Here is a 23,694-nt window from a genome sequence, read left to right on the forward strand (position 1 = left end):
AACGCAGTATTTTCATCCAGCAAGCAATCCAGCACGAAAACAAGCACCGTGTGCCGCTGGCTTAAGAATTTGCACGTCCTAAGGTGAACTATCATCCCCTTCACCTCTGCTCCTTTACACACACATGTGACTTTTGTTTACACTTCACGCCGGATTTGTTTATTCATGACTGTCATCATATTCGCAGTCTCTTAAGGCTCGTCTACATTAGCTATAAGAGTAAGGCTGTAAGGTTATAAGACATGAAATGAAATATTTTCATTCGCTGACAGCTTACGTTACAGCCTTACAGCCTTATTTTTACAGCTATTGTAGACGAGCCTTTAAAGGTAATCTTTTTGTATTTATAGTATTTGATGAGAAATCTTGAGTAATGAGGAATCTTATGTTTTTCCCATCGGAACGTTTTTGATGTCTCCTAACCATGCAAATCGAAGGAATGTATTTATTAATATTCTTGACTTGTAAATGCTAATTATATGCTATGTAAACGCATATGTAAATGCTAATTATATATTTGCCCTTTGTTACTGTATGCGCGCCCGTGTGCGTGTATGTGATGTTTTTGCAATTGGATGAGTTAACATTTTAGTATCTCTACACCTGCCTGGAAAGATGGAGCAAAGTAATGTATTTGTGGATATACTGGTGGAGAGACGAAAGGATTGCGATATTTCATGGGCTACACGACCTATGAACCCATTGCTACCCCATAAATTACCACCAGAGTCAAGATACACGAGGGAAAAGATAATAGAGTATATCTTGTCTAATGAACGAGTTAGACACACAATTAAAAAGTTAGCAGCTGCGAATGGTGTCAGTATTAAGAATATTGAGAAGAATGCACGTTGTATTTTGAATGAGATGGCTAGTAAAGAGGACTTGGCAACAGTTCGTTGGTTAGGTATTTATAATTTTTTACTCAAATTGATAAATTCCAATATATTTATTTATTATTATTCAATACTTCTTAAATTTGCGGTTGAATTCCAGGTATTTTCATAACAAAAGCTATGAAGAGAATATTCTCCAAAATCTATGTGAACGAATGCAGGCTTTTCAGTCTGAAGCAACAAATGCAAATGTCACAAGTACAGTACATCTATGTGCCAAGTCACAGAAGTTACTTGGACTTCATACTGTTGTCGTATGTTCTTTTTTCCTACGACATGGCATTACCGAATATCGCCAGTGGCATTGATTTTTATCAGATGAAAATAGTAGGAGAATTATTGCGGAAGACCGGGGCATTTTACATGCGACGTAGCTTTTCGAACGATCCACTGTATAAGGAGATCTTCCGCACATACGTCAACACTATCGTCAGTCACAGCAGCAGGGCGATAGAATTCTTCATCGAAGGCACCCGCAGTCGCAGTCAGAAGAGCATAACGCCGAAATACGGTAAGCCAACGAGACGTCAACAACTGAATATGCGCGATCGATCGAGCGACTCGTTTGTTCGCACGAATTATTCTTTCGCAGGTCTGCTGTCCATGATCCTGGAGAGTTTGCTTCAAAGTGACGTGCCTGACATACAATTCATACCAATAAGCATGAGTTACGAGCGACCGCCGGAGGAGTTGTTGTTCGTTTACGAACTGTTGGGTATCCCGAAACCAAAAGAAACCACGACTGGTCTTTTTCGTTCTCTATCCATACTGCAGAGACCTTTCTCGCACGGCCGTATCTTCTTCAACATTTGCGAGCCGATCTCCGCCCGCCACTACGTGGACTTATCGCTTCGCAGGGCGCGCATGTTATCACCCCACGTCAAGCTACCGTCGTCGGTCTCGGAGACCATGGCTTATCTCATTATAGACGCGCACAAAAAGAACATCGTGTTCATGCCAATCAATATCATCGCGTTGCTACTCAACGAGAGGATTCAAATGCGTCCGAGCGAGCCATACACGCTCGATTCGTTAGCCAAGGACTACCAGTGGTTCAAGAACTTCATCGTCGGGACGTTGGGCATGTCGATGCATCCCGCGACTCAAACGTGAGTATTTTATCTGTTATATTTTTTATTTCTATTTTTTTTATTTTATTTTTTATTTGTATATTTGTGAGGCTTTCATGCAATATGAGGAAATATCGGTGGTCTGTTTTTTTCAGCTGTACTGCTGAACTGGTGCAATAAATTAGAATAAGAAACAACTATGTTTTTTCTTACTCCAACTTATTGCACTAGTTCAGCGGTGCAGCTGATAAAACCAGTTCAGCAGTGCAACTAAAAAAACAGACCACTGATATTTCTCTATCCGTCGAATGTCTTCCAAATTGATAGCAACTACGTTTATCATGGATTTTTTTCCAATGCTTTATGAACGTTTTGGTCCCCTTCAAATTTCATCTTTTATGTTACAGCAATGATGACAACGTCGAGCAAGAAATATTGGAGTCATTGGAACCGCACGACGAATTTATCGTGTTCGATTCGTCGAATATGTTGAGACTTAAGCAGAGACACAAAACAAGCAAACAATCGATGAATACGTCCAAGGTCAAAGGACATGTCCTGTCAGATACGATCATGTCAGTGGCCGTGCCTGCCATTAATATCATGATTTACGTCAATCCGATTTTGGCTTCCCTGGTGAAGGCAGCTCTAATTACCACGACAATAGGAGAACACGGCACGTCGACCGGTAATAATAGCATATATTGTTTCTACTCTTCTTTCCGTGCCTCGAAAGACAGAGAAACGATGTTTACTTTCGCACTTCTCAATTTCTGCTAAAATTGTTCCTTTTCTTCCAAGGCGCGACATTCGATGTCTTAAAGCGATAAAGATCAATTGCTCGTTTGCGATGCAAATTGGATGTGTTACGTTGCTAAAAGAGAAAACATCGTTCATTGGCTGTGTATTTTTTAACACTGAGTCACTGTAAAGTTACCGTATCTCGTCAAATTATACACAAGGCAATCTGAAGTTGAATAGTCGATTGCCACGGTCAATGGTATATATATACAGGGTGCTAAATTTCAAACATAACAGGTAAAAAATCTCGAAAACTATGAAAGCTATTAAAAAAGCTAAAACACATGTTCCATGATTTCGAAGGGGAAAGAGAATGGCATTATCAGTTTTTTATTTGGAGGGCATTTTCAAGGTCAATTGAAGGTCAACTTAATTTATTAAAATAGAAAGCCTAATTTTTTTATTATATTTTCTTTTTCTACCAATTAATTTTAACAACTTTTGTCTGAAATATTTTTTTATTTACTTAATATTTTTTTAAATATTTAAGGAAAACTTGGTAACTTTTTCCACATTTAACTTACGATATCTCGCTAACTATTCGTTGAAAGAAAAAATAGTATTAGACTTTTTTACTTTATTTACTGTCAAGAATATATTACTATAATAGTGCCCTAACTTTTGTTAATTTAATAATTTTAAATTTCCGAAGGTCGATAAGTTAACAAAAATTATGGCACTATTATAGTAATATATTCTTGGTAGTAAATACTATTTTTTCTTTCGATGAATAGTTAGCAAGATATATCGCAAGTTGAATGTTGAAAAAGTTACCAAGCTTTCCTTAAATATTTCAAAAAATATTAGGCAAATAAAATGTTTCAGACAAAAGTTGTTAAAATTAATTGGTAGAAAAAGAAGATATAATAAAAAATTGGGCTTTCTATTTTAAAAAATTAAGTTGACCTTCAATTGACCTTGAAAATGCCCTCCAAATAAAAAACTGATAATGCCATTCTCTTTCCCCTTCGAAATCATGGAACACATGTTTTAGCTTTCTCTAATATCTTTCATAGTTTTCGAGATTTTTTACCTATTACGTTTGAAATTTAGTACCCTGTATAGACTCAATAGAACAATATAGATACATATGCATAAATATCACCTTTGAATATTTATTTTCAGTAATTATAGTATAGAGGATGCACCTTCAATGACTTTGACCTTGACATATGTTATCAAGACCATCACCCTTAGTGCAAATATGCAAAAGGTTTTAGGCGACGCTCGTTGTTTGTTAAAAAATTATCAACAAAAGAAATTCAACAAAATGAACGTAATTTGTATCCACCGTTTGTAATAAATAATGACCGCCAATTTAAACTTTTTGAATAATATGTGGAACCATCAAAACGAATTATCAATACATTCGTTTTTATTTACATAAGTTTTGGCACTTAAATCTTTCACCTTTTTGAATTGATAAGTCTACCATATACTAAAATTGTAGATTCCGAAATGATTAGCAAAGGCCCCTACACAAGGTTTGGCAAATAAATTTTTCGCCTTTCTAAATTGATAAGTTTACCATATACTAAAATTCTAGATTCCGAAATGACGCAAAGACCGTTACGCATGGTTTGGCAATTAAATCTTTCGCCTTACTAAAATAATAAGTCTACGATATAATAAAATAAATTCTGAAAAGAATAGTAAAAACTACTATGTAAGGTTTGCATTTGCAAGTAATTTATTTGTGCCAAACCTTGCATAAAGGTCTTTGTTGATCTTTTCAGAATCTGTTATTTTAATATATCGTAGACTCATTAATTTAGTAAGGTGAAAAATCATATTTATGAAACTCGTTTTGTATTTTCAATAATTATAATCATGTAATAAATTTATATTTTTGATAAATTTTTTATAAATTTATATGTTTATAAATTTATATTTTTTATACAAAATATATGCAAAAATGTATATTTTTATAACTCTTGTCAATATGATCGTGTGCTATGCTACTTAAATGAAAGATTTAAGAATATATAAAAGGAATGTTTGGATATGGTAATTTTTGGTAATTATGCAGGTATATTAAGTCTCTCTGCTCACATACTTGTAAAGTTTACCGTACCTAAATGTACACAGTGTTGAAAAATTACGCTCAATTAATGAAACTTCTTTTGTTGATAACTTTTTAACAAACAACGAGCGCCACCCAAAATCTTTTGCACATTGCTCAGAATGATGACCTCGACAACATATGTCAGGGTTAAAAGTCATTGAAGTCATCCCCTATACTGCATAACTACCTTATTTTCTATGTCTATAGCAAGTCATCATATATCGACTGAGTTTTTGTATAATTAGCGGGAATTGAATTGACGCGACGGTCAACGTATTAATAAACGAGAGAAACACTGATATATTATTCATATATATATATATATATATTCATATATATATATATATCATTAGTCTATAATGGGATATTATTCATATTTATCATTATACTCATATATTTGATTCACATTCGCAGGAGAAGCTCTGAAACGATACGAACTGCTTAGAATGCTGCTGGGTGCCGAGTTTGTCTTTCGACCGATCACGGATAGAGGTCTCGTTGAAACGGAGTGGAAAGAATCGTTGGATGTATTGCTGACGGAGAACTGCCTACATGCGCGGGGCGACTTGATTCTCCCAGGAGAAAACAGAAAACTCTTCTTTATCCTGCATAACGTCGCGCTGCCTTTCATAGACGTCGTGTGCGCGATGTGCGCCTTGCTTGAGGTAAAAATTCAAAATTCTCATTCGAAGGTTGATTCAGAAGTCTCTTCCCACAGAATATACATTTCTCTCGTCTGCGTATTTCCATTTATGAAAGAAACTCTTCGTTCACATCAACATTCGTTCAGTGTTCATGGGGAGATTTTTGAGTCAACACGATGACCGCCTCCAATTTCGATTATTGATTACGAATGATGTATCCTCACGCGAAATTCTTTTCAGCGAGGTGAGATAGTGTCAAGTGAACTCACGGATCGAACGGTTATCGTCGAGATGCAGAAGGAAGTGGAGAAGTTGATGCTGACAGGCGACAGCTGCTGTCAACATCCGTATTGCCTGTCTCTCGACCTGTACAGCACAACGTTGTCTGCTCTGCTGTCGCAGGGCGTTATCGAGAAGTGCCCTGAACACGGTACATATCGCGCGAGTGAAAGTGACCTGGCGAGTCTCATCGGTGCATTGCGCGATTTACCATTGCGACGTCCCGTGATTCGTTATGTCAATGCGCTCCCTTCGATCATTTTACCGTCGGTGGATGTACAAGCTAAATTATAGACGATTGCGTATAAATGTATCTGTGCGTGCTCGAGTAATTGGATGTGATGGATGTGATGATAAGAATGTTAATCGATGCTACCTGATAATTCCAATTAATTAGTTTCTAATTTGTAATTTAAGACAATTAATTAATCAATTCGACTAATTTAAAGTAACTAAGTTAGGTCCTAATGTATAAGTGGAGGTCTATTTAATTTAAGTAATTTAAACAGATTAATTAATTAACTAATCAATGAAGTAGATCTGTAGACTTGAGATATGAAAATGTGTCGACATGCCGTTGACAAACGAGGCCAAGACTAATCGTGACATGTTTATAGGAAGCATGAGTAAATATGCTACCACTTATTTATGAGAGACCGAGATTACTCACGAAGACATCTGTAGTATGCCAAAATAAAGAGTAAGGAGAATACACAACACTGTAACAATTAGTACTGGTTCAGTTGTACACTTTCGTCACGAGATATCAGTATTGTATCGCTAAAGCGATTCAAAAGTTGGAAACAAAACTGTTCAAGTCGCCGAGTATTCTAGCGGTGTCGTCGTCGAAGTCCGTCGTGGATCTCTTCCTTCTACCGAGGAATAGCGTAGCCGCGGTCGTTGTGGTCATCGGATTGGTTATATTTCGGAAGAGAAGCTGCGAAGGATTGGTTTTTTTTTTTTAGATAACTCAAAGAAAAAGTCTGTGGGATTGGTATCGACAAGAATGCACGTAACATCTGTACCAGGAAGTTTTCGAAAGTATCTCTGATTTTTTTTCATTCTAGCACGTACGAGCACGATAAGCGAACGTGAAGTCAAACGTTTCGCATTTTCGCGTCCCGGGTCGCGAGTGAAATTCTGAGATACTTCACTTACCATGACGAGTCGCACGAGATAAACCGCGAACGTGAGGAACGATATAGCCATAAGTGCACCTTCTATCGATGGGAATCCTACAGAATGATCCTCGTGATCGTCGTAACTGTGTTCGTGATAATGCGCTCCCCTCGTCCTTCGTCTCGGTGCCATAGTCGTGGTGAGACGCGATTCTGCATGAGCGAATAAAAAATAAAGTGAGGAACAAGTGAAAAGATGAGAGAAGTGCTGTGATGAAAGAGATCGCGTGTGAAGTATATAATAAGCGAAAACACGACGAGTTAAAAGTTCCATACGAACTCGACGATTTGAGTGATTGTGTAACTTCTTAAATTATGGAAATGTAGAATTTTTTATGTTCTTATTTTTAGAGAAAGGTTACATGATTACTATCCTGGGGATCCATCTTTCCCTCTAATGTGAATTCGCGAAGAATCAAAATTTTCACATCTTAACTTCGAAAGTATTCATTTCTCAGAAGTTTTCTCGCTAGAAGAATAGATTTATGAAGAGGCTCCTACCGATCTCTGACATGAGAGTTTTCTCGAATGTCCTGAGGAAGTGGATCTTCCCTTCGAGCGATACCGGCTGTGACTGTAGAGTACGATGGACACTCTTGAGTATGTCTACGGGCAGATATTGTAATATACCATCCTCCTGCTTTAGTGTGCGATTGTAAAACTTATCCTGCAATGTTTTCGGTGTAGGGATAATATTTGAAGGGGGTAATTGAGTCGTAAGCGCGTTGTACATCGTTGTCTCCCGCGTTGTCGAAATTGCACGGTGTCTGTTTGATAACTTATTCTGAAATACCAGAGTTGAATTATATATAAATTATTTATTCCGAATTATCATGTCATTTATGCGTACATGTACTTATTTATTTATGCGTACATGCGTACATGTATACCTTTTATCTTTTCTATTAAGCTTCGTTGACTACACTATGTTTTTTTATTCGAGTGTGTATATATCGTTACATAATATATCATTGTATTAATAGCATTATATTTATTTAATTAAATTTCTATTAAAATATAATAATATACTAATGCATTTTTACTTAGCAATTTACTTGATTATAATATATACATATAGAATGTCTCTTTTCGCGACTTTAATTTTACCCAAAGGTGCTCTTTGAGGGCAATTGCTTTTCTTCTAAAATCGAAGAAAATCGTTATTCACTTCTCAATTTTTAGCATATCTTTGTAACTAAATCCTAAAATAAAATTCTGTTAAGAGGAGAATTACATGCGGAGTAAGCCATTTTTAAGGCTATTTTTACGAATTTTTTTAACAGAGACGGTAGGATAAATGGACTTGAAATTTTCAATGTATTCATTAATGTTCAAAGTATAAAATAAATTTGTTACTATCTATATGGAAAGTACACATAAAACTTTAAACGCGTTTATCTGGAAACACCATTTTCTTAAACTGTCGACACGATTACGCAAAAACTGCTGAACCGAATGAACTTGAAATTTTTACACAATATACAGTAGACATGTAGTTTTCGCCCCTACCTCGAACACAGTTATATTTCACTTTATTCATTTTTTTAAACATGATTACAAGTTGAAAAAAGTTTCATACTTTCGTGCAAAAAAGTTTCGATACCTTTTTTTGTACAGTCATTATTTTTCCAAACTTGGCCTCCACTGCCTTCGTTTTAGTACGGGCTATAATGACAACCATATATTTTAGAAATCTTTCTTAATTTTTAGTTTCAAAGTAGTGGAAAGCCCGGAATTATGTCGACAGCAAATATAAAACTCGCAAACGGAAGACTACATTTTTATCTAAAATTACAAATTGGGTCAGTTCTAATGATTCAATAAAACTTATTTTATACTTTGAACATTAATGAGTGCATTGTAAAAATTTCAAGTCCAATTGATCTATCGTTTCTGTTAAAAAAATTCGTAAAAATAGCCTTGAAAACAGCCTTCCACGTGTAATATCCTCCTTAAAGTCCACTTGAAATTGATGAGAAGAAATAATTTATTATCGTTATCCATTAGATCGTCTGAAATTTAATGTGTGAAAAGTCATAATTTTTCGATTGTTCATTTCTCGGAAGTTATTGATGCTTTGACATTCCTGATGAAGAAATTTAATTGCTCTGAAAACTCTTGGTGAAATTAAAGTCGCGAAGTTTGAGGTGCGAGGCCTGTAGTTAGTAAATTATGACAACTGTTAAATTTATTACCTCGTTTGCAACGTCGCCGGTACTCGACGGACCGCGATTCTCCTCGGCCATGTTCGAGTAAGCGGCAGTGATTTGTATAGGAAACAGATACGACGTCATCGTCGACTCCGGAACGGAATGTATTTTCTTCATCTCTGTGATTTTCTCGGCCATCGCGTGTACGGTTTTGACGATTGGACGATGGAAAACCCGGCTGCCATTTCGCGAATTGTCCGGGAAGCCGTGGCTGTCCACATGACTTCGTCGGAATTTGTAGAACTGATCTTGCTGCACGGAAGGTATCCTAAAAAGAGGACGAGAAAGCGACATCAGAAAGAACGACTCGAAATGAGAATGATCACGAAGATGACTGGACTGTACAGCTTGAAGAATAAGAAGAGTATGACTCAGGATGTTTCTCTCAGGATAAGAGAAGAGGCTTACCTGTAAATCTTGCCTTCATCCGAGAATTGCGGTATGTCCACCCATTCGGCCAGGTTGAGACTCAAAAGGAGTGTGATGAGGCACAGAGCACAAAGGGTATCGTGCACGGACATTTTGCGAGGGAATGGTAACGACGACGACGTTCTATCGTGATCACTGTCCGCTGAAGAAAATGCACCTCATTCTCCCGAGACGACCGGTCGCGGTCGCGTTTCTAGCTGAATAATACACCAACTTTTGTGAACTGCTGGCTGCTGCGCCGCAGTCGTCTGTGTAATTCGGATACTGCCTGACAAGCCGCGCGACAGCAACAGGACACGCGCGAGAGGACACTCATTATTTCCGGCAAAAGTTCTGTTAGGATTAAAGAGAACGAAACGATGCGCGATGACGTTTTCATGCGCTGGTCATGACAACGACGACGGCGACGATGATGACGAGGATGAGAAGAACAGTGAAGAGATAGGAAGCCATCTTCGCATCTTTCTTCTTCTTTTCTTCTCCGTCATCATCTCGCTGAGTCTGCATTCGTGACATTAACGTCGTTTCAAGCTCCGTCGAACGAGAAACGCACTCGCCGGGTAGAGAAACAATAATGTGGAAGGCGTTCAGCAAAAGAGAGCAACACAAGGAATGTCTCCAAACGAATCGTCGTTTATTTTACGTTCCTGGATCCTTACAGAATTTCTCCTCTACGTAAAGATCCTCTACGTAAAGATCGTTCTTATACAAAACTCGCAGATCCGCGGAAAACCAGCGTCACGACTACCATCACGGTAGTCCTTCGTCCGTGTCTCGCGTGTTCTTCTTACGATCCTACTTCTTCGCTTCACATTGTTGTAGCTTCACAAGAGAAACGCGAATCGCATCATCACCGCCTGCCACATATCGTTATTCTTTCGTTACCGCTACGAGGATAAAGATTATAACACATGTAAATTGGAACTTTCACCTGGCACTAAGTACGCAACCTGCGGCGATCCCATTTACGTATCGTTCGCGACGCTCGCATTTTAATGTTTTTTTCCTTAATCGCAACATTTCACTCGATTATCATAAGCCAGTTTCGAAAGTTTTTCAAGGCTGCCGAATGAGATATAAAGAGTTGTGTGATCTGTGTACAATTGTGTGAGTCAATATAAATGTTATGTATTACGAACATTATCCTTATATGTATATATATATATATTTAAATAATTTATATATCCTGCTTTTTGAAAACAAACGCACGAAAGCGTAAGATTAGTGCGTACGGTAAGAATACGAGAGATTACGATTAACAACGTTCGTTTCTGATGCGAATTTTCGCGCTATCTTAAGTCGTACGTCTCACAGGAGAGAGATTTAAATGCGTTGCTAAATACATAATAAATGCATTTTTGCTTTCATGAGCAGGAGATGTGTTGATCGTACGCCTGACTTAGATTACGTTTGCACAGCGTAATTGTGAATTCTTAAGTACAATATATATGTATAATAGATCAATGCGCATGCGCGGACACTGCTCTACGAAGTTCTACGAATAAAGCTTACGAGATGAACTCTTCTTTCTTTTTTCCCCCTTAAAAGTTGTTATAAAATATAACAATCATAATGCCTGTTAACGCCTATCTAATATTTCTTATGTTACAGGTATTGATAACCCTTTCAGGTTTTTATCGTCATATTGTAATCTTTTATCGAATACATAAGGTCAGTTATAAATACTCAAAAGTCGGTTACTACTTCGAACTTTCTTGAGTTCTTAAGTATAATTTGCAGAAATTTTCAACATACTAGTATCAACATACTAGTAACATACTAGTTTCAATATACTAGTAACAATTTTCAACATAGTATATATTACTGTGAAAAAAGTTGCGAATTTTTCAAATCAGTAATCGACTTTTGGGCCACCCGGTGTGTATATATATATATATAGTATTATATATTAACGTTTATAAGATGTGTAAAAAGTGTACACTGCTACTTTATCATGATATAAAACATCATCATGAAACAATGTCTTACGCTAACTTTATGTAAAGTTATTCAAGATATAGGCCATATCCTTAAAGATAATGTAATGCCAACTTTTTGTGTGGTCATGTATAGAATCTCTCAGCACTTTGCAACTAATTTCTCTTCGCGAGGAAAAGTATCAAGCAGCTGAAGAGGTTTTACTCAGTCGCTTATATCATTGCGAAGCACTTTAAATGAATCTATCGAAATAGACTAGTTGCTAAATTGACGCGGAGAATTTACTGTTCTATTATAAATTTCGAATTATATATGAAATTAATTCTTTTCCTTTTCTTCGCAAAAGGAAATTGCCAAATTTTCTTTCCAGAGAAAGCATATCGAAATCTATTTTATAACTTATCTCTCAAGTATTTCAGTTGAAAAGATATAATACAGAATCACACCATTCTTTTAAGTTACAATATATGTGTTTTATAATTAATTAAATCAACATTGAGATTCGCCAAGCACCAGTGTTAACAAAAATTCAGATGTCGATCATATCTTTGTTTCATTTCGTTTCATTATCTTTGTTGATTTCATCTAAACTTTAAATTAACACGCATCACAATTATATTTTGCTCGCAGGAATGTTCAAAAGAACCCCATCACTAATCTATGATTTTGGATCTCGATGAAATCGGCTAGTTTTCACAAATGTTATAATTTATGATTTGCTGAACAAAAATGTAATAGACTCAAGATCAAATAATGGATAGTTTTTGAGTTACAGTCAATTAGAAGGGAGAAAAATCAGACTGGAATATCAGGCTCGAGAACCTTATAGGAAAATTATTATTCTTTTTGATTCCAGGAGAAGTTACACATATGCTCCATATGTTGATTCATATATGACTTCATATACGAAGTCTGTCCAAAAAGAAACCGAACATTTTTAAAATCATTTTATTTTCTTAATATACAACTTCTGATCCGAAAATCTGATTTATCTCCTTTAAAGCAATGTGATTCACTGTTGATATACCGCTCCCAACGTTTTTCCACTGTTGGAATGCATTCTGATATGCGATTTGTGGAATAGCCTTGAGCTCCTCTAGCGACCTGTTTTTTATTTCATCTATACTCTAAAAACGGTATCCTTTTAAAGAATTCTTTAGCTTGGGGAACAAAAAGAAGTCAGCAGGTGCTAAATCAGGTGAATATGAAGGCTCGGGAATGACAGTCATGTTATTTTTTGCTCGAATAAGGAGCGCGGGATCGTGGTGCAGCATCCACGATTTGTTTGTCCACGCTTCAAGTCTTTTCTTCTTGATTACCTCCCTTAAATGCCACATCACTTGTAAATAAAACTCTTTGTTGACAGTCTGATTGTGCGGGACATGCTTATGATGCACGACACCATACCAGTCGAAAAAACAATCAACATAACGTTAACATTTGAACGAAACTTACGCGCTTTTTCGGTCTTGGTGAAGATAGTCCCATACATTGCAATGACTGCACTTTAGTGTCGACATCATAACTGTACACCCAAGTCTCATCATCTGTTATGATGTTCTTCAGGAAGTTATTATCGTTGTTTGATCATCTTAGAAGATCTTGGCTAATGTTAACACGCACTTGTTTTTGTTCTTCTGTTAACAGCCGTGGAACGACTTTTGCGGCGACTTGGCAGTTTTTCAGTCCAAATCATATGTCATGAGCTTTTACTGATTCCCACATCTGCTATTTCACAAACTGTTAAGCGACGATTATTTTCCACAAAATCGTATTTTTTCAATATGAAGGTCATCAGATGATGTTGCTGGTCTCTTACATAAAGGGTTTTTCAATAAGGGCGTGTCGATGCTGCAATGGAATAAAACAAGCTGTGTGTGAGGTATTAACGAAATTATTTTTTTATTTGAAAGGCCCATGTATGCCATTATGTGTGGAATATAACATCGTTCAAATGTCCGCCGCGGCTTCTCACGGTGGCACGGATCCGAGCGATCCAATTTTCAATGATTCTGCCGCATAGATCCGGCTGAATTTGAGCGATGGCCTAGGTTATGTTGACTTTAAGGGCATCGGTCGATTGTGGCTTATTGGCATAGACCTGCGACTTCAGAAAACCCCACAAGAAAAAGTCTAGCGGGGTCAAATCGCACGATCTTGGTGGCCAATTCACGTCACTTCTGCGAGAGATAACCATACCCTCAAATCATTCATGCAGAATGTCCATCGTGGCGTCCGCTGTGTGGTACGTAGCACCGTCCTGCCACATATCGTCCACGTACATATCGTTCAATTTGGGCCAAAAGAAATAGGTTATCATCGTTCTGTAGCGCTCGCCATTGACGGTGACGGTGGCCTCACCAACGTCGTTTTCGAAAAAGTACGGACCAATGACGCCGCCGGCCCAAAATCCGCACCAAACAGTAACTTTTTGTAGATGCATTGCTACCTGTTGAACCTCGTGTGGGATGGCGTCGTGCCATATACAACAAGTAATTATGCTTGTTAACATAGCCATTCATCCAAAAATGCGCCTCGTCGCTAAAGATGATTTTTCGGCCAAAATTGGGGTCCTCTTCCAAATGCTCCGAAGTCCAGTCAGCGAACAAACGGCGTTGTCTATGGTCATTAACTTTGAGCTCCTGGGCCAGTTGGATCTTGTACGGGTGCAGGCCCAAGTCCCGACGCAAAATTCGCCAAGTTGAAGTCTGCGAAAGGCCGAGTTCTTGTGCACAACGAGGAATTGACTGCCTCGAGTTCTCCTGCACACTTTCACTTACAGCGGCGATGTTCTCGGCCGATCTGGCGTTCCTTTGATATACGGGTGTTGGCTGATCGTTTACCGAACCGGTCGTCTCGAATTTGGCCACCAAACGTTGGAGAGTCGACTTTGAAGGGCCACCGCCTCTGCCGTAAAATGGGCGCAATGCACGCAACGTTTGCATTAACGAACACTCATTTTGATAATAAAGTTTTATCATTTGGACGTGCTGCTCAATCGTGTAACTTGTCCTGGTGATTTGGCACCAGTGACTGAATAATAAACAACAGGTTAAACAGACGCCGCCAAAACAACATAGCCGCCATAGGCTGCCAACATCGACCCGCACCAATTGAAAAACCCTGTATACGCATTACATATATTAGGTCATTAAATATGAAATGTCCGATTTCAAATCCAAAGTTTGGTTTATTATATCTTAAACTAGAAATAGTACAATTAATCAAAGCATGCGCCTAAACTATCGACATAGTTTTGCTATCTTAACGATAGCTTATTTATATCAGCAGCGAAGAAGCCTAAAGAGCGGATAGCGATGAAATCGCGGAAGGCGTTTCCCACAGTTTATTAAGAATTGAATATTTTTCCTTGTAAAAAACGGTCTAATGCCTGGAAGAAGTGGTAGTCAGTTGGTGCAAGATCTGGTGAATGTGGTGGGTTGCAGAGAGTTTCTAGATTTAATTGCTGTAATTTGAGAAATGTTGTTTCTGTGACATATGGTCGAGCGTTGTCTTGCAAGAGGATTGGCCTGTCTCTATTGACTAATCTCGGCTACTCAATCGCAAGCATCCTCATCATTTCGTCCAGTTAGTTACAGTAAACATCTGCTGTAATTGATTGACCAGGTCTCATGAAGCTATAGTGGATAATAATACCAGTGCTGGACCACCAAACAGACACTATTAGCTTTCTTTTGTGAATATTCGGTTTTGAGCTGTGTTTCGGCACTTGATCTATATCTAACCGTTGTGCCGAACGCTTGCGATTATCGAAAAGAATTCGTTTTTCATCACACGTAATAATACGATGTAAAAGTGGCTCGCCTTTATGTCGTGATAGTAAAGAAAGGCAAACATCAAGATGATTTCTCTTTTGATGCTCTTTGAATGCATGTGGCACCCATCTATCCAGCTTCTTTACCGTGCCGATTTGTTTCAAATGATCCGATATTGTTGGAATAGCAACATTAAACTTTGTTGCTAATTTACGCGTAGTTTGAGATGTATCCACTTGCACTATAGTTTTCAGTTCATCATCATCCACTTTGGCCTCGGGTCGCCCACATGGTTCATTTTCAAGATTAAAATCGCCTGAACGAAATTTCTCGCTAATTCCGGCGGTACTATAACTTTCAAGCTTATAACTCGAGATATATTTAACAAAAAAATATTTAATTATAGTGTTTTAGAAAGCTCTCGAGATAAGCTACATGCATATGCAATGAGAAATAGGGGTTTCTATTTAAACTTTTTTAGTTGTCCTCCAAATGACCTTCAAATTTCACTTTTAGGTCAAGGTCAAAGTCACCATCAAAATCTTACAACTTTTATATAAAACGTTTTTCTATATTTTTATATTTTTCGAGATATTTAACTGTCAAAAATAAAATGGGGACGCCTTATATATTAGGTTATTAAATATGAAATTTCCAATTTCCTTAAGTACTAAGTTCAACAGTCAATATCTCTGACATCTTTTCACTCTTACCATTCTTGGTTTTTTTTTGCTGTGAAGGTACCACTCTTTCAAACGCATGTTTTGGTGATGGTTATCTTTCGAATTGTTCTTGCTACAGCATTTTTTGTATAACAATGGATAAATAAAAAATTCATATTATTTTCAAATATGAGTTCCGTCGTGGAACCAATGCGACACAAACGTCCCGAAATGTTAACGAAGTGTTTGGGGAAAGTGTGGCTAATGAACGCACAGTACGTCGATGATTCGAGAATTTTCGTTCAGGCGATTTTAATCTTGAAAATGAACCATGTGGACGACCCGAGGCCAAAGTGGATGATGATGAACTGAAAACTATAGTGCAAGTGGATACATCTCGAACTACGCGTAAATTAGCAACAAAGTTTAATGTTGCTATTCCAACAATATCGGATCATTTGAAACAAATCGGCACGGTAAAGAAGCTGGATAGATGGGTGCCATATGCATTCAACGAGCATCAAAAGAGAAATCATCTTGATGTTTGCCTTTCTTTACTACCACGACATAAAGGCGAGCCATTTTTACATCGTATTATTACGTGTGATGAAAAACGGATTCTTTTCGATAATCGCAAGCGTTCGGCACAACGGTTAGATATAGATCAAGTGCCGAAACACAGCTCAAAACCGAATATTCACAAAAGAAAGCTAATAGTGTCTGTTTGGTGGTCCAGCACTGGTATTATTATCCACTATAGCTTCATGAGACCTGGTCAATCAATTACAGCGGATGTTTACTGTAACTAACTGGACGAAATGATGAGGATGCTTGCGATTAAGCAGCCGAGATTAGTCAATAGAGACAGGCCAATCCTCTTGCAAGACAACGCTCGACCATATGTCACAGAAACAACATTTCTCAAATTACAGCAATTAAATCTAGAAACTCTCTGCAACCCACCACATTCACCAGATCTTGCACCAACTGACTACCACTTCTTCCAGGCATTAGACCGTTTTTTACAAGGAAAAATATTCAATTCTTAACAAACTGTGGGAAACGCCTTCCGCGATTTCATCGCCATCTGCTCTTCAGGCTTCTTCGCTGCTGATATAAATACCAGATATGTAAATATGAAACCGGAATTTTTATATAGAAAATACACGTTTATTGTATGAAAATGATAAAAAATATTTTATTCGAAGTATTGCCCATCGCTAGCTATACATTTTTCCCACCTGTCTGACAATTTGTGGATGCCACGCCAAAAAAACTGTTGCTCTTTTGAGGCAAACCAGTCATCGAGCCATTTTCGTACATTTTCGTAAGAAGTGAAGCGCTGCTCAGCAAGTGCGTGTCCCATCGATGCAAATTAGTAGTAATCGGACGGAGCCAAGTCTGGTGAGTAAGCCGCATGCGAAAGTATTTCCCAACTAAACGCCTCAATCGTTTCCTTCACCAGTTTTGCTGTGTGTGATGGTGCATTATCATGAAGCAAAATCACTCTGTGTTGCCTTTTTTGATAGTCTGGTCGTTTTTCACGCAAAGCTTGATTCAAATCGATCATTTGTTGTCGGTAGTGTTCAGTATGAACGGTTTCGGCAGGTTTTAGCAGCTCATAATAGATCACACTCTTCTGATCCCACCAAACACAGAGCATTGTCTTCCGTCCATAGCGATTTAGCCTTGCAGTCGATGTCGATGGTTCGCTTGGAGTTACCCATGATCTTTTACGCTTAGGATTCTCAAAATATATCCACTTTTCATCGCCAGTCACGATTCGATGGAGAAATGACTTTCTTTTGTACCTGGCGAGCAGCATTTCGCAAGTGGTTTTTCGGTTCTCCTGCTGTCTTTCATTCAGATTATGTGGAACCCATTTTCCCATCTTCTGGATTTTTCCTATGGCTTTCAAACGTATGGAGACGGCTTCTCGTGTCACGTTTAATTGATCCGCGAATTGTTGTTGCATTTGAGCGTCATCCTCATCCAACAATGCTTGCAATTCACTGTCTTTAAACTTTTTCGGTGGTCTTCTATGTTCTTCGTTTCTCACGTCAAAATCGCCACGTTTGAATTTTTTAAACCACTCAAAACACTGTGATTTACCAAGAACATGCTCACCGTAAGCTTCGACAAGCATTCGATGCGATTCTGCAGCAGTTTTCTTCAAATGATAACAGAAAATCAATGCTGTCCGCAAATCGTAGCTTCCAGGCACAAAATTCGACATGTTCAACGCTATTACAAACTATGCTGTTTTATGAAACTTATATTATTATGAGTTGAAAATCTTTGTCAGATGTCAACAAATGGAAATGGCGCCAATGACGCGGTTTGACGGTAACTACATTGACAGCTAGGGCCATCTATGGGCAAATTCCGGTTTCATATTTACAGACCTGGTAAGCTATCGTTAAGATAGTAAAACTATGTCGATAGTTTAGGCGTATGCTTTGATTAATTGACTACTTCTAGTTTGAAATATAATAAACCAAACTTTGGATTCGAAATCGGACATTTCATAACTTAATGACCTAATATATGTAATATATGTAATGCATATATGTATGAGACGATATATATATGAATCAATATGGAGAGCATGTGTGAGAATTTCCTCTGGGATCAATAAAAACAATGATTTTCTTCTAAGGTTTTCGATATATTCCAGCTCGACTTTTTCCTCTTTGATTGACTATAACTCAAAAGCTCTATTATTTAGCCTTGAGCCTATTACATTGTTTATCCAGCAGCTATATTGTTTAATTATAAGCTACAAAATATGTGGAAACTAGCCGATTCCACCGAGATCTAAAATCATATATAATTATATGCGAGGCCTTTTACTAATTTAAAACATACACATAGCTTCAACTTTATGACAAAACCATAATTCTAAATGGAATCTCCCTTGCCGCTTTGGAATTTTTTTCTGAGCGTTGGTAATTACAATATCGAAATTATAATAAATAACTGACGTTTGAGATTTGGAGACTATGAAATATTGGGTGAAGTAAAAAGTTCTGAGCGTTTTTTCTCTTTATTTCGACGATGAAATTAACAAAGTTAGGATTATCAGATTTAGATCAAATATGCGCCGTTTTGTTCGATAACTTTTGTCCATTTTGAAGGCAATTTCATAATTCCGCGATTGAAGAAGTCCTCGTCCCTATTGGTAAAAAACTTGACCAGCTCATTTTCACAAGCCTCTCTTGAGGCCAGTTTTGTACCATCAAGAAAATTTTGCAAATGCTTGAAAAGGTGATAATCGCTTGGAGCCAGGTCTGGGCTATACGGCGGGTGCGATATAACCTCCCATTCAAGCTCTCGGAGCTTCTGGCGCGTCGTCAAAGATGTGTGCGGCCTGGCATTGTCTTGATGGAACACAACACCCTTCCTATTGGCCAATTCTGGCCGCTTCTCGTCGATCGCCTGTTTCAATCTGGCCAGTTGTTGACAGTGTAGGTCCGAATTGAGTGATTGGCCCGATGGGAGCAGCTCATAGTGGATGATTCCCTTCCAATCCTACCAAACACACAGTAAAACCTTGGTCGTTAATCCGGGCTTGGCGATCGTTTAGACCGGCTCACCGCGCTTGGACCACGATCTTTTTCGCCTGTTGTTCTCGTATGTGACCCATTTTTCATCGCCAGTCACCATCCGCTTCAAAAATGGGTCGATTTCATTACGCTTCAGCAAAGAATCGCAGGCATGAATTCGGTCCAAAAGGTTCTTTTGCGTCAATTCGTGTGGCACCCATACATTGAGCTTCTTCTTGAGACCAGCCTTATGCAAATGGTTCCGAACGATTTTCTGGCTAATCTTCAGTTCCTGGGCAATGGAATAAGTGCTCGCATGCCGGTCCGACTCGACGATTTCCATGATTTTATCGACATTTTCGATGATTGGCCTACCAGAGCGTGTCTCATCTTCGACGTCCATATTACCAGAACAGAATCGTTGGAACCACCGCTTTGCTGTTGCATTCGATACTGTATTGGGTCCATAAACAGCACAAATTTTTTTGGCCGCCTGCTCCGCTTTTTCCCTTTGGTCGTAGTGGTATTGAAGAATGTATCGAATTTTCTCTTTTTTATCTCTATTTTGGAACGCTCTAACACACAACTGGCTTCACCAAACATAAAACTGTCAAAAAACTTTTTTTAAAATGTTATGTCACCTTTAAGTCGCAGTATAGAATGACCAAATGCGACATATACATCGTGAGATATGACCTTACTAAAGCCATCTAGCGGAAAACGCTCAAAACTTTTTACTGAACCCAATATTATACGGAAATATTATACGGAATTCCTCAACTGAAATTATAATACGGGATCTCAATACTTTATCAACTGTCAGAATTGGAAACCTCGTTAACTTATGACGATAGAGACGATAAATAATATATTATGTTTACGTAATAAATTGTGCATATAAATGCATCCGTGATTACTCAACCTCCAGTCTAGCAACATGCTATAAACGTAATATAACGACAATGCGTCTTGTGCGCAACTTGCGTACGTTTCTTGTGCAAATAAAAAAACATACTATCACTAAATACCTTGCAGAAATGTAAAAAGATATAAAAATATTTAAATTATATTGCAACAAATTATCCCAATAATATCAATTTGTGTAGTACTCTCTTCTCTGCTCCACCATTTGCTCCGTATCAGCATTTAATACGTCGACACCCGTAGATAGAATACATTGTGAGATATTTGTTGTAATTAAAATTCAAAAGAAATTCGTCAGTCAAGAAGAACGTTAGTCTTCATTATTTTCACGCTTAAAATGTCTTATGACTCGAGATAAATAATAAATATTATCGCATCAGTTATAAATTGTTTAATGATACATTGATTAAGAATACATGCACGGTACATTGCAATTTGCGCATATATTCAAATAGAATAGTTGCTTCTTTCCTTTCTTATTGGTTTTTACGCAATGTGTTCTATACGAGTTGTTTATATCAACTGTTAAGTCGAGATAAAAATATATAAAATCTTCTTCTCAGCTAAATTCACTGATAACTTAATAAAAACTCGCCATAAAATATAGACGCGTGTCTTAAACAGACAGAATACCAAGTTTACTCTAGATATATTAGCACGTGATAGATTAAAAATTATAATTATACGTATTAAAATGCAGATTAAATCAATAAACTATATAGCACGAAACATCAATAACGGATTTTTGCATTTCCGTGGGATTTTAAACTTGTTACAATAACGCGAATAAAATTTCCATAAAATGAGAAAAAATCCATTTGCATCTCTTCAAACTTAACCAGTTCACTGATGAATCGAAATCAATGTTTTGTACCAAAACTGGTAAGAGCAAATAATGTCGTATTTTATACGTAAACTTATCTATAAGTAGTTTTTTGAGTCAAAATTTTAAAATTCAAAATGGCGGGTCCAATACAGCGGACCAAATTTTAAAAGATTTTCGATTTCCATGAAAGTACTCAATAAAAAAATACTTTATCATAGCGTTTTGGAAAGGTCTTGAAGTCAACTATAAGAATATATGAAAACTAGCGGGTTCCATTTGAGAAAATTAGGTTGACCATCCTCTGACCTTAAGTAGATGTCCTAAAGTCAAACCAAGGTCACTATTATATATCCCCCTCGACATCATATAACTTTTATTTAAAAAGTTTTTTGTAAAATTGCATATTTTCGAAACATTTGCCTGTTAAGATTAAAAATACTCACCCTATATAATGAAATACCGTTAGTCACCAGAAGCAAAAATATTGGTCTGCCATATTGGATCCGCCATTTTTTATTTTTTTATTTCGACTCTGTATTTTGTTACCTGTGATCAATAAAACATACATATACCGAGTTTGATACATATCTATAATATTATATCAAAGTTAGCCATTTGAAGTCGCCATATTGGATCCACCATTTTGAATTTCTCAAATTTGACTCCAGATTCTTAGTTAGCGTCCCAAAAATCTTGAGAGTACCAAGTTGTGTGCAAATCCATTGAAAATTGGCAGAATTATTCAAGATTGACATATTATGAGCCATTATCAGAAGTGTCACTATTTTTTTTTTATATACAAGGTGGTCCATTTTAATCGACAATCGGAAATATTTCGTCAGGTAAACCAGATCGCGAAAAATGTTTTAAACAAAAGTTGTAGGGTTCAAAGGGGGACATCTGACGGTGACCTTGGCTTGACCTTGGATTGTCGTTTGAAGGTCATGTAAAAGTCAACTTTAAAATCCTAAATGGAACCTCCTATTTTTATTGCATATTCTTATAGCCCTTGTCGAGACGTTTTTAAAACACTACCTATTTCTGTCTTTTGCGTAAGCCATTCCCAAAATATGAAGCTTCAAAGTTGACATACCGCTGACATTCGCATTACTTGATGTACTACTGTGATAAAAAAATAAGGTAAATTTGTTTATAAAATGAAAAATCTTTATTCTTCCAAATCAATTTCATTGCCTTCAAAGTACTCCCCGTCCGACACAATGCACTTATGCCAAGGTTTTTCCAATCCTCGAAACAGTCAGAGAAGTCTTCTTCCGGGATGGCCTTCAATACTTTCTTCGATTCGGCTTTTATCTCCTCAATCGAGTCGAAACGGTGTCCCCGGAGCGGTCTTTTGAGTTTGTTGAACAGCCAGAAGTCGCACGGTGCTAAATCAAACGAATACGGTGGTTGTGGAATGATATGGGTCGAATTTTTGGCGAAAAGTTTTCGAAGAACCAATGCAGTGTGGGACGATGCATTATCGTGGTGCAAAAACCAAGAATTGTCTGCCCATAATTCTGGCTTCTTGAGGCGAATAGCTTCACGCAAACGACGCATAACACTCAAATAATATTCCTTGTTAACAGTTTGATTTCCTTGACGTGGCTTTCATCGGTAGATGTTGATGGTCGTCCGGAGCGCTGTTCGTCTTGAACTCGTTCTCGGTCTTCTTTGAAGTCTTTGTACCACTTGTAAACACTTTTTTGCGACGTAACTTTATCATCAAAGGCCTTCTGCAACATCCGCGGCAGAATATTCATTCCGCAAACAAAATTTAATGCATATTCTTTGCTCAACAAAATCAGACATAGTAAAAATCGAAAAACTCACTTTTATATGTTTACAAAAACACGTATAGCTGTGCAGCAATTGAATATATTGACATGAAACTCTGCATAGATGTCAAAGACAGTGCTACCAACCCACAAAAAAATTTCATGATTTTATAGTATCCGCGAAGTTTAAATGAAAAATTCACTTTATTTTTTTATCACAGTAGTACACCGCGGGGAGATTGCTCGGTCGGATTTGTACGTCATATTTTACTTTCCTTCGGGAATCACCTCGATACCACTTTCCTTCATCGATAGATAGATCGAGATGGTCCAATTTGGTGGCCACCAAGATCATCCGACCTTACTTTTCCGGATTTTTATCCGTAGGGATTTTTGAAAGTTATGCAGTATTTCGCCAACCGTCAACGACGCAGCAGGATATGATGGATTGCATCAGAAATGTATGCCGAGCGATTCCAGCAAACGTTCTTCTGAAACTCATCGAAAGTTTCGAAAAGCGAGTTCGAGTGTGCCGAGCTGTCGATGACGGCGTTTTCGACAATCTATGATGAATGAGCCCCCTCCACACACAAAATCGGCTCTTTTTAGGGCCATTATGATATACAAATCCGACCGAGCAACCTCCCCGCGGCGAACATCGAGTAATGCGAAT

The 23,694-nt window shown here is 37.6% G+C and overlaps 3 protein-coding genes across 8 annotated transcripts in view; 1 reads left to right on the forward strand and 2 right to left on the reverse strand.

Annotated features, from left to right (window-relative positions):
* The first annotated feature begins 21 nt into the window (after window positions 1-21).
* On the forward strand, window positions 22-6,718 carry Dhap-at (dihydroxyacetone phosphate acyltransferase). 3 transcript variants are annotated; one of them, XM_011136888.3, is made up of 7 exons: window positions 22-83; window positions 593-907; window positions 997-1,407; window positions 1,489-2,005; window positions 2,374-2,654; window positions 5,247-5,497; window positions 5,717-6,049. In XM_011136888.3, exons 2-7 carry the CDS (start codon window positions 616-618, stop codon window positions 6,047-6,049), a joined length of 2,085 nt encoding a protein of 694 aa, XP_011135190.1. In that variant the 5' UTR covers window positions 22-83; window positions 593-615. The 3 variants fall into 3 exon arrangements, with proteins under 3 accessions (XP_011135190.1, XP_011135188.1, XP_025163009.1); XM_011136886.3 differs by lacking the exon at window positions 22-83 and adding an exon at window positions 289-329; XM_025307224.1 differs by lacking the exon at window positions 22-83 and having other exon boundaries at window positions 616-907; window positions 5,717-6,718.
* On the reverse strand, window positions 6,536-13,411 carry LOC105180679 (uncharacterized). Its single transcript, XM_019840261.2, has 5 exons — window positions 9,552-13,411; window positions 9,129-9,411; window positions 7,435-7,717; window positions 6,914-7,086; window positions 6,536-6,692 (listed from the first exon to the last, which is right to left on the reverse strand). The coding sequence occupies exons 1-5, from the start codon at window positions 9,662-9,664 to the stop codon at window positions 6,546-6,548; spliced, it is 999 nt and encodes a 332-aa protein (XP_019695820.1). The 5' UTR covers window positions 9,665-13,411; the 3' UTR covers window positions 6,536-6,545.
* An 8,047-nt stretch (window positions 13,412-21,458) lies between these two features.
* PKD (serine/threonine-protein kinase D3) overlaps window positions 21,459-23,694 on the reverse strand; it is a 10,259-nt gene continuing 8,023 nt past the window's right edge. The window contains exons 14-15 of one of the 4 annotated variants that reach the window (XR_003114279.1): window positions 21,687-21,789; window positions 21,459-21,563 (exon numbers count right to left, since the gene is read on the reverse strand). The gene's annotated coding sequence lies outside the window, so the exon portion shown is untranslated. Of the gene's footprint in view, window positions 21,564-21,686; window positions 21,790-22,531; window positions 22,980-23,694 lie in introns of those variants that run through there. The other 3 variants (XR_003114280.1, XR_003114277.1, XR_003114281.1) reach the window with 3 other exon arrangements.

Source organism: Harpegnathos saltator, unplaced genomic scaffold, assembly GCF_003227715.2.
Source record: "Harpegnathos saltator strain DR-91 unplaced genomic scaffold, Hsal_v8.6 scaffold127, whole genome shotgun sequence".
Classification (NCBI taxonomy): Eukaryota; Metazoa; Arthropoda; class Insecta; order Hymenoptera; family Formicidae; genus Harpegnathos; species Harpegnathos saltator.

Coding starts and splice junctions, on each gene's coding strand:
- Dhap-at (XM_011136888.3), top strand. CDS start 616: ATGGAGCAAAGTAATGTATTTGTGGATATACTGGTGGAGAGACGAAAG. Junction 908..996: donor GGCAACAGTTCGTTGGTTAG/GTATTTATAATT, acceptor GTTGAATTCCAG/GTATTTTCATAACAAAAGCT. Junction 2,006..2,373: donor ATGCATCCCGCGACTCAAAC/GTGAGTATTTTA, acceptor TTTATGTTACAG/CAATGATGACAACGTCGAGC.
- LOC105180679 (XM_019840261.2), bottom strand. CDS start 9,664: ATGTCCGTGCACGATACCCTTTGTGCTCTGTGCCTCATCACACTCCTT. Junction 9,412..9,551: donor GATGAAGGCAAGATTTACAG/GTAAGCCTCTTC, acceptor TCCTCTTTTTAG/GATACCTTCCGTGCAGCAAG. Junction 6,693..6,913: donor ATCTCGTGCGACTCGTCATG/GTAAGTGAAGTA, acceptor AATCCTTCGCAG/CTTCTCTTCCGAAATATAAC.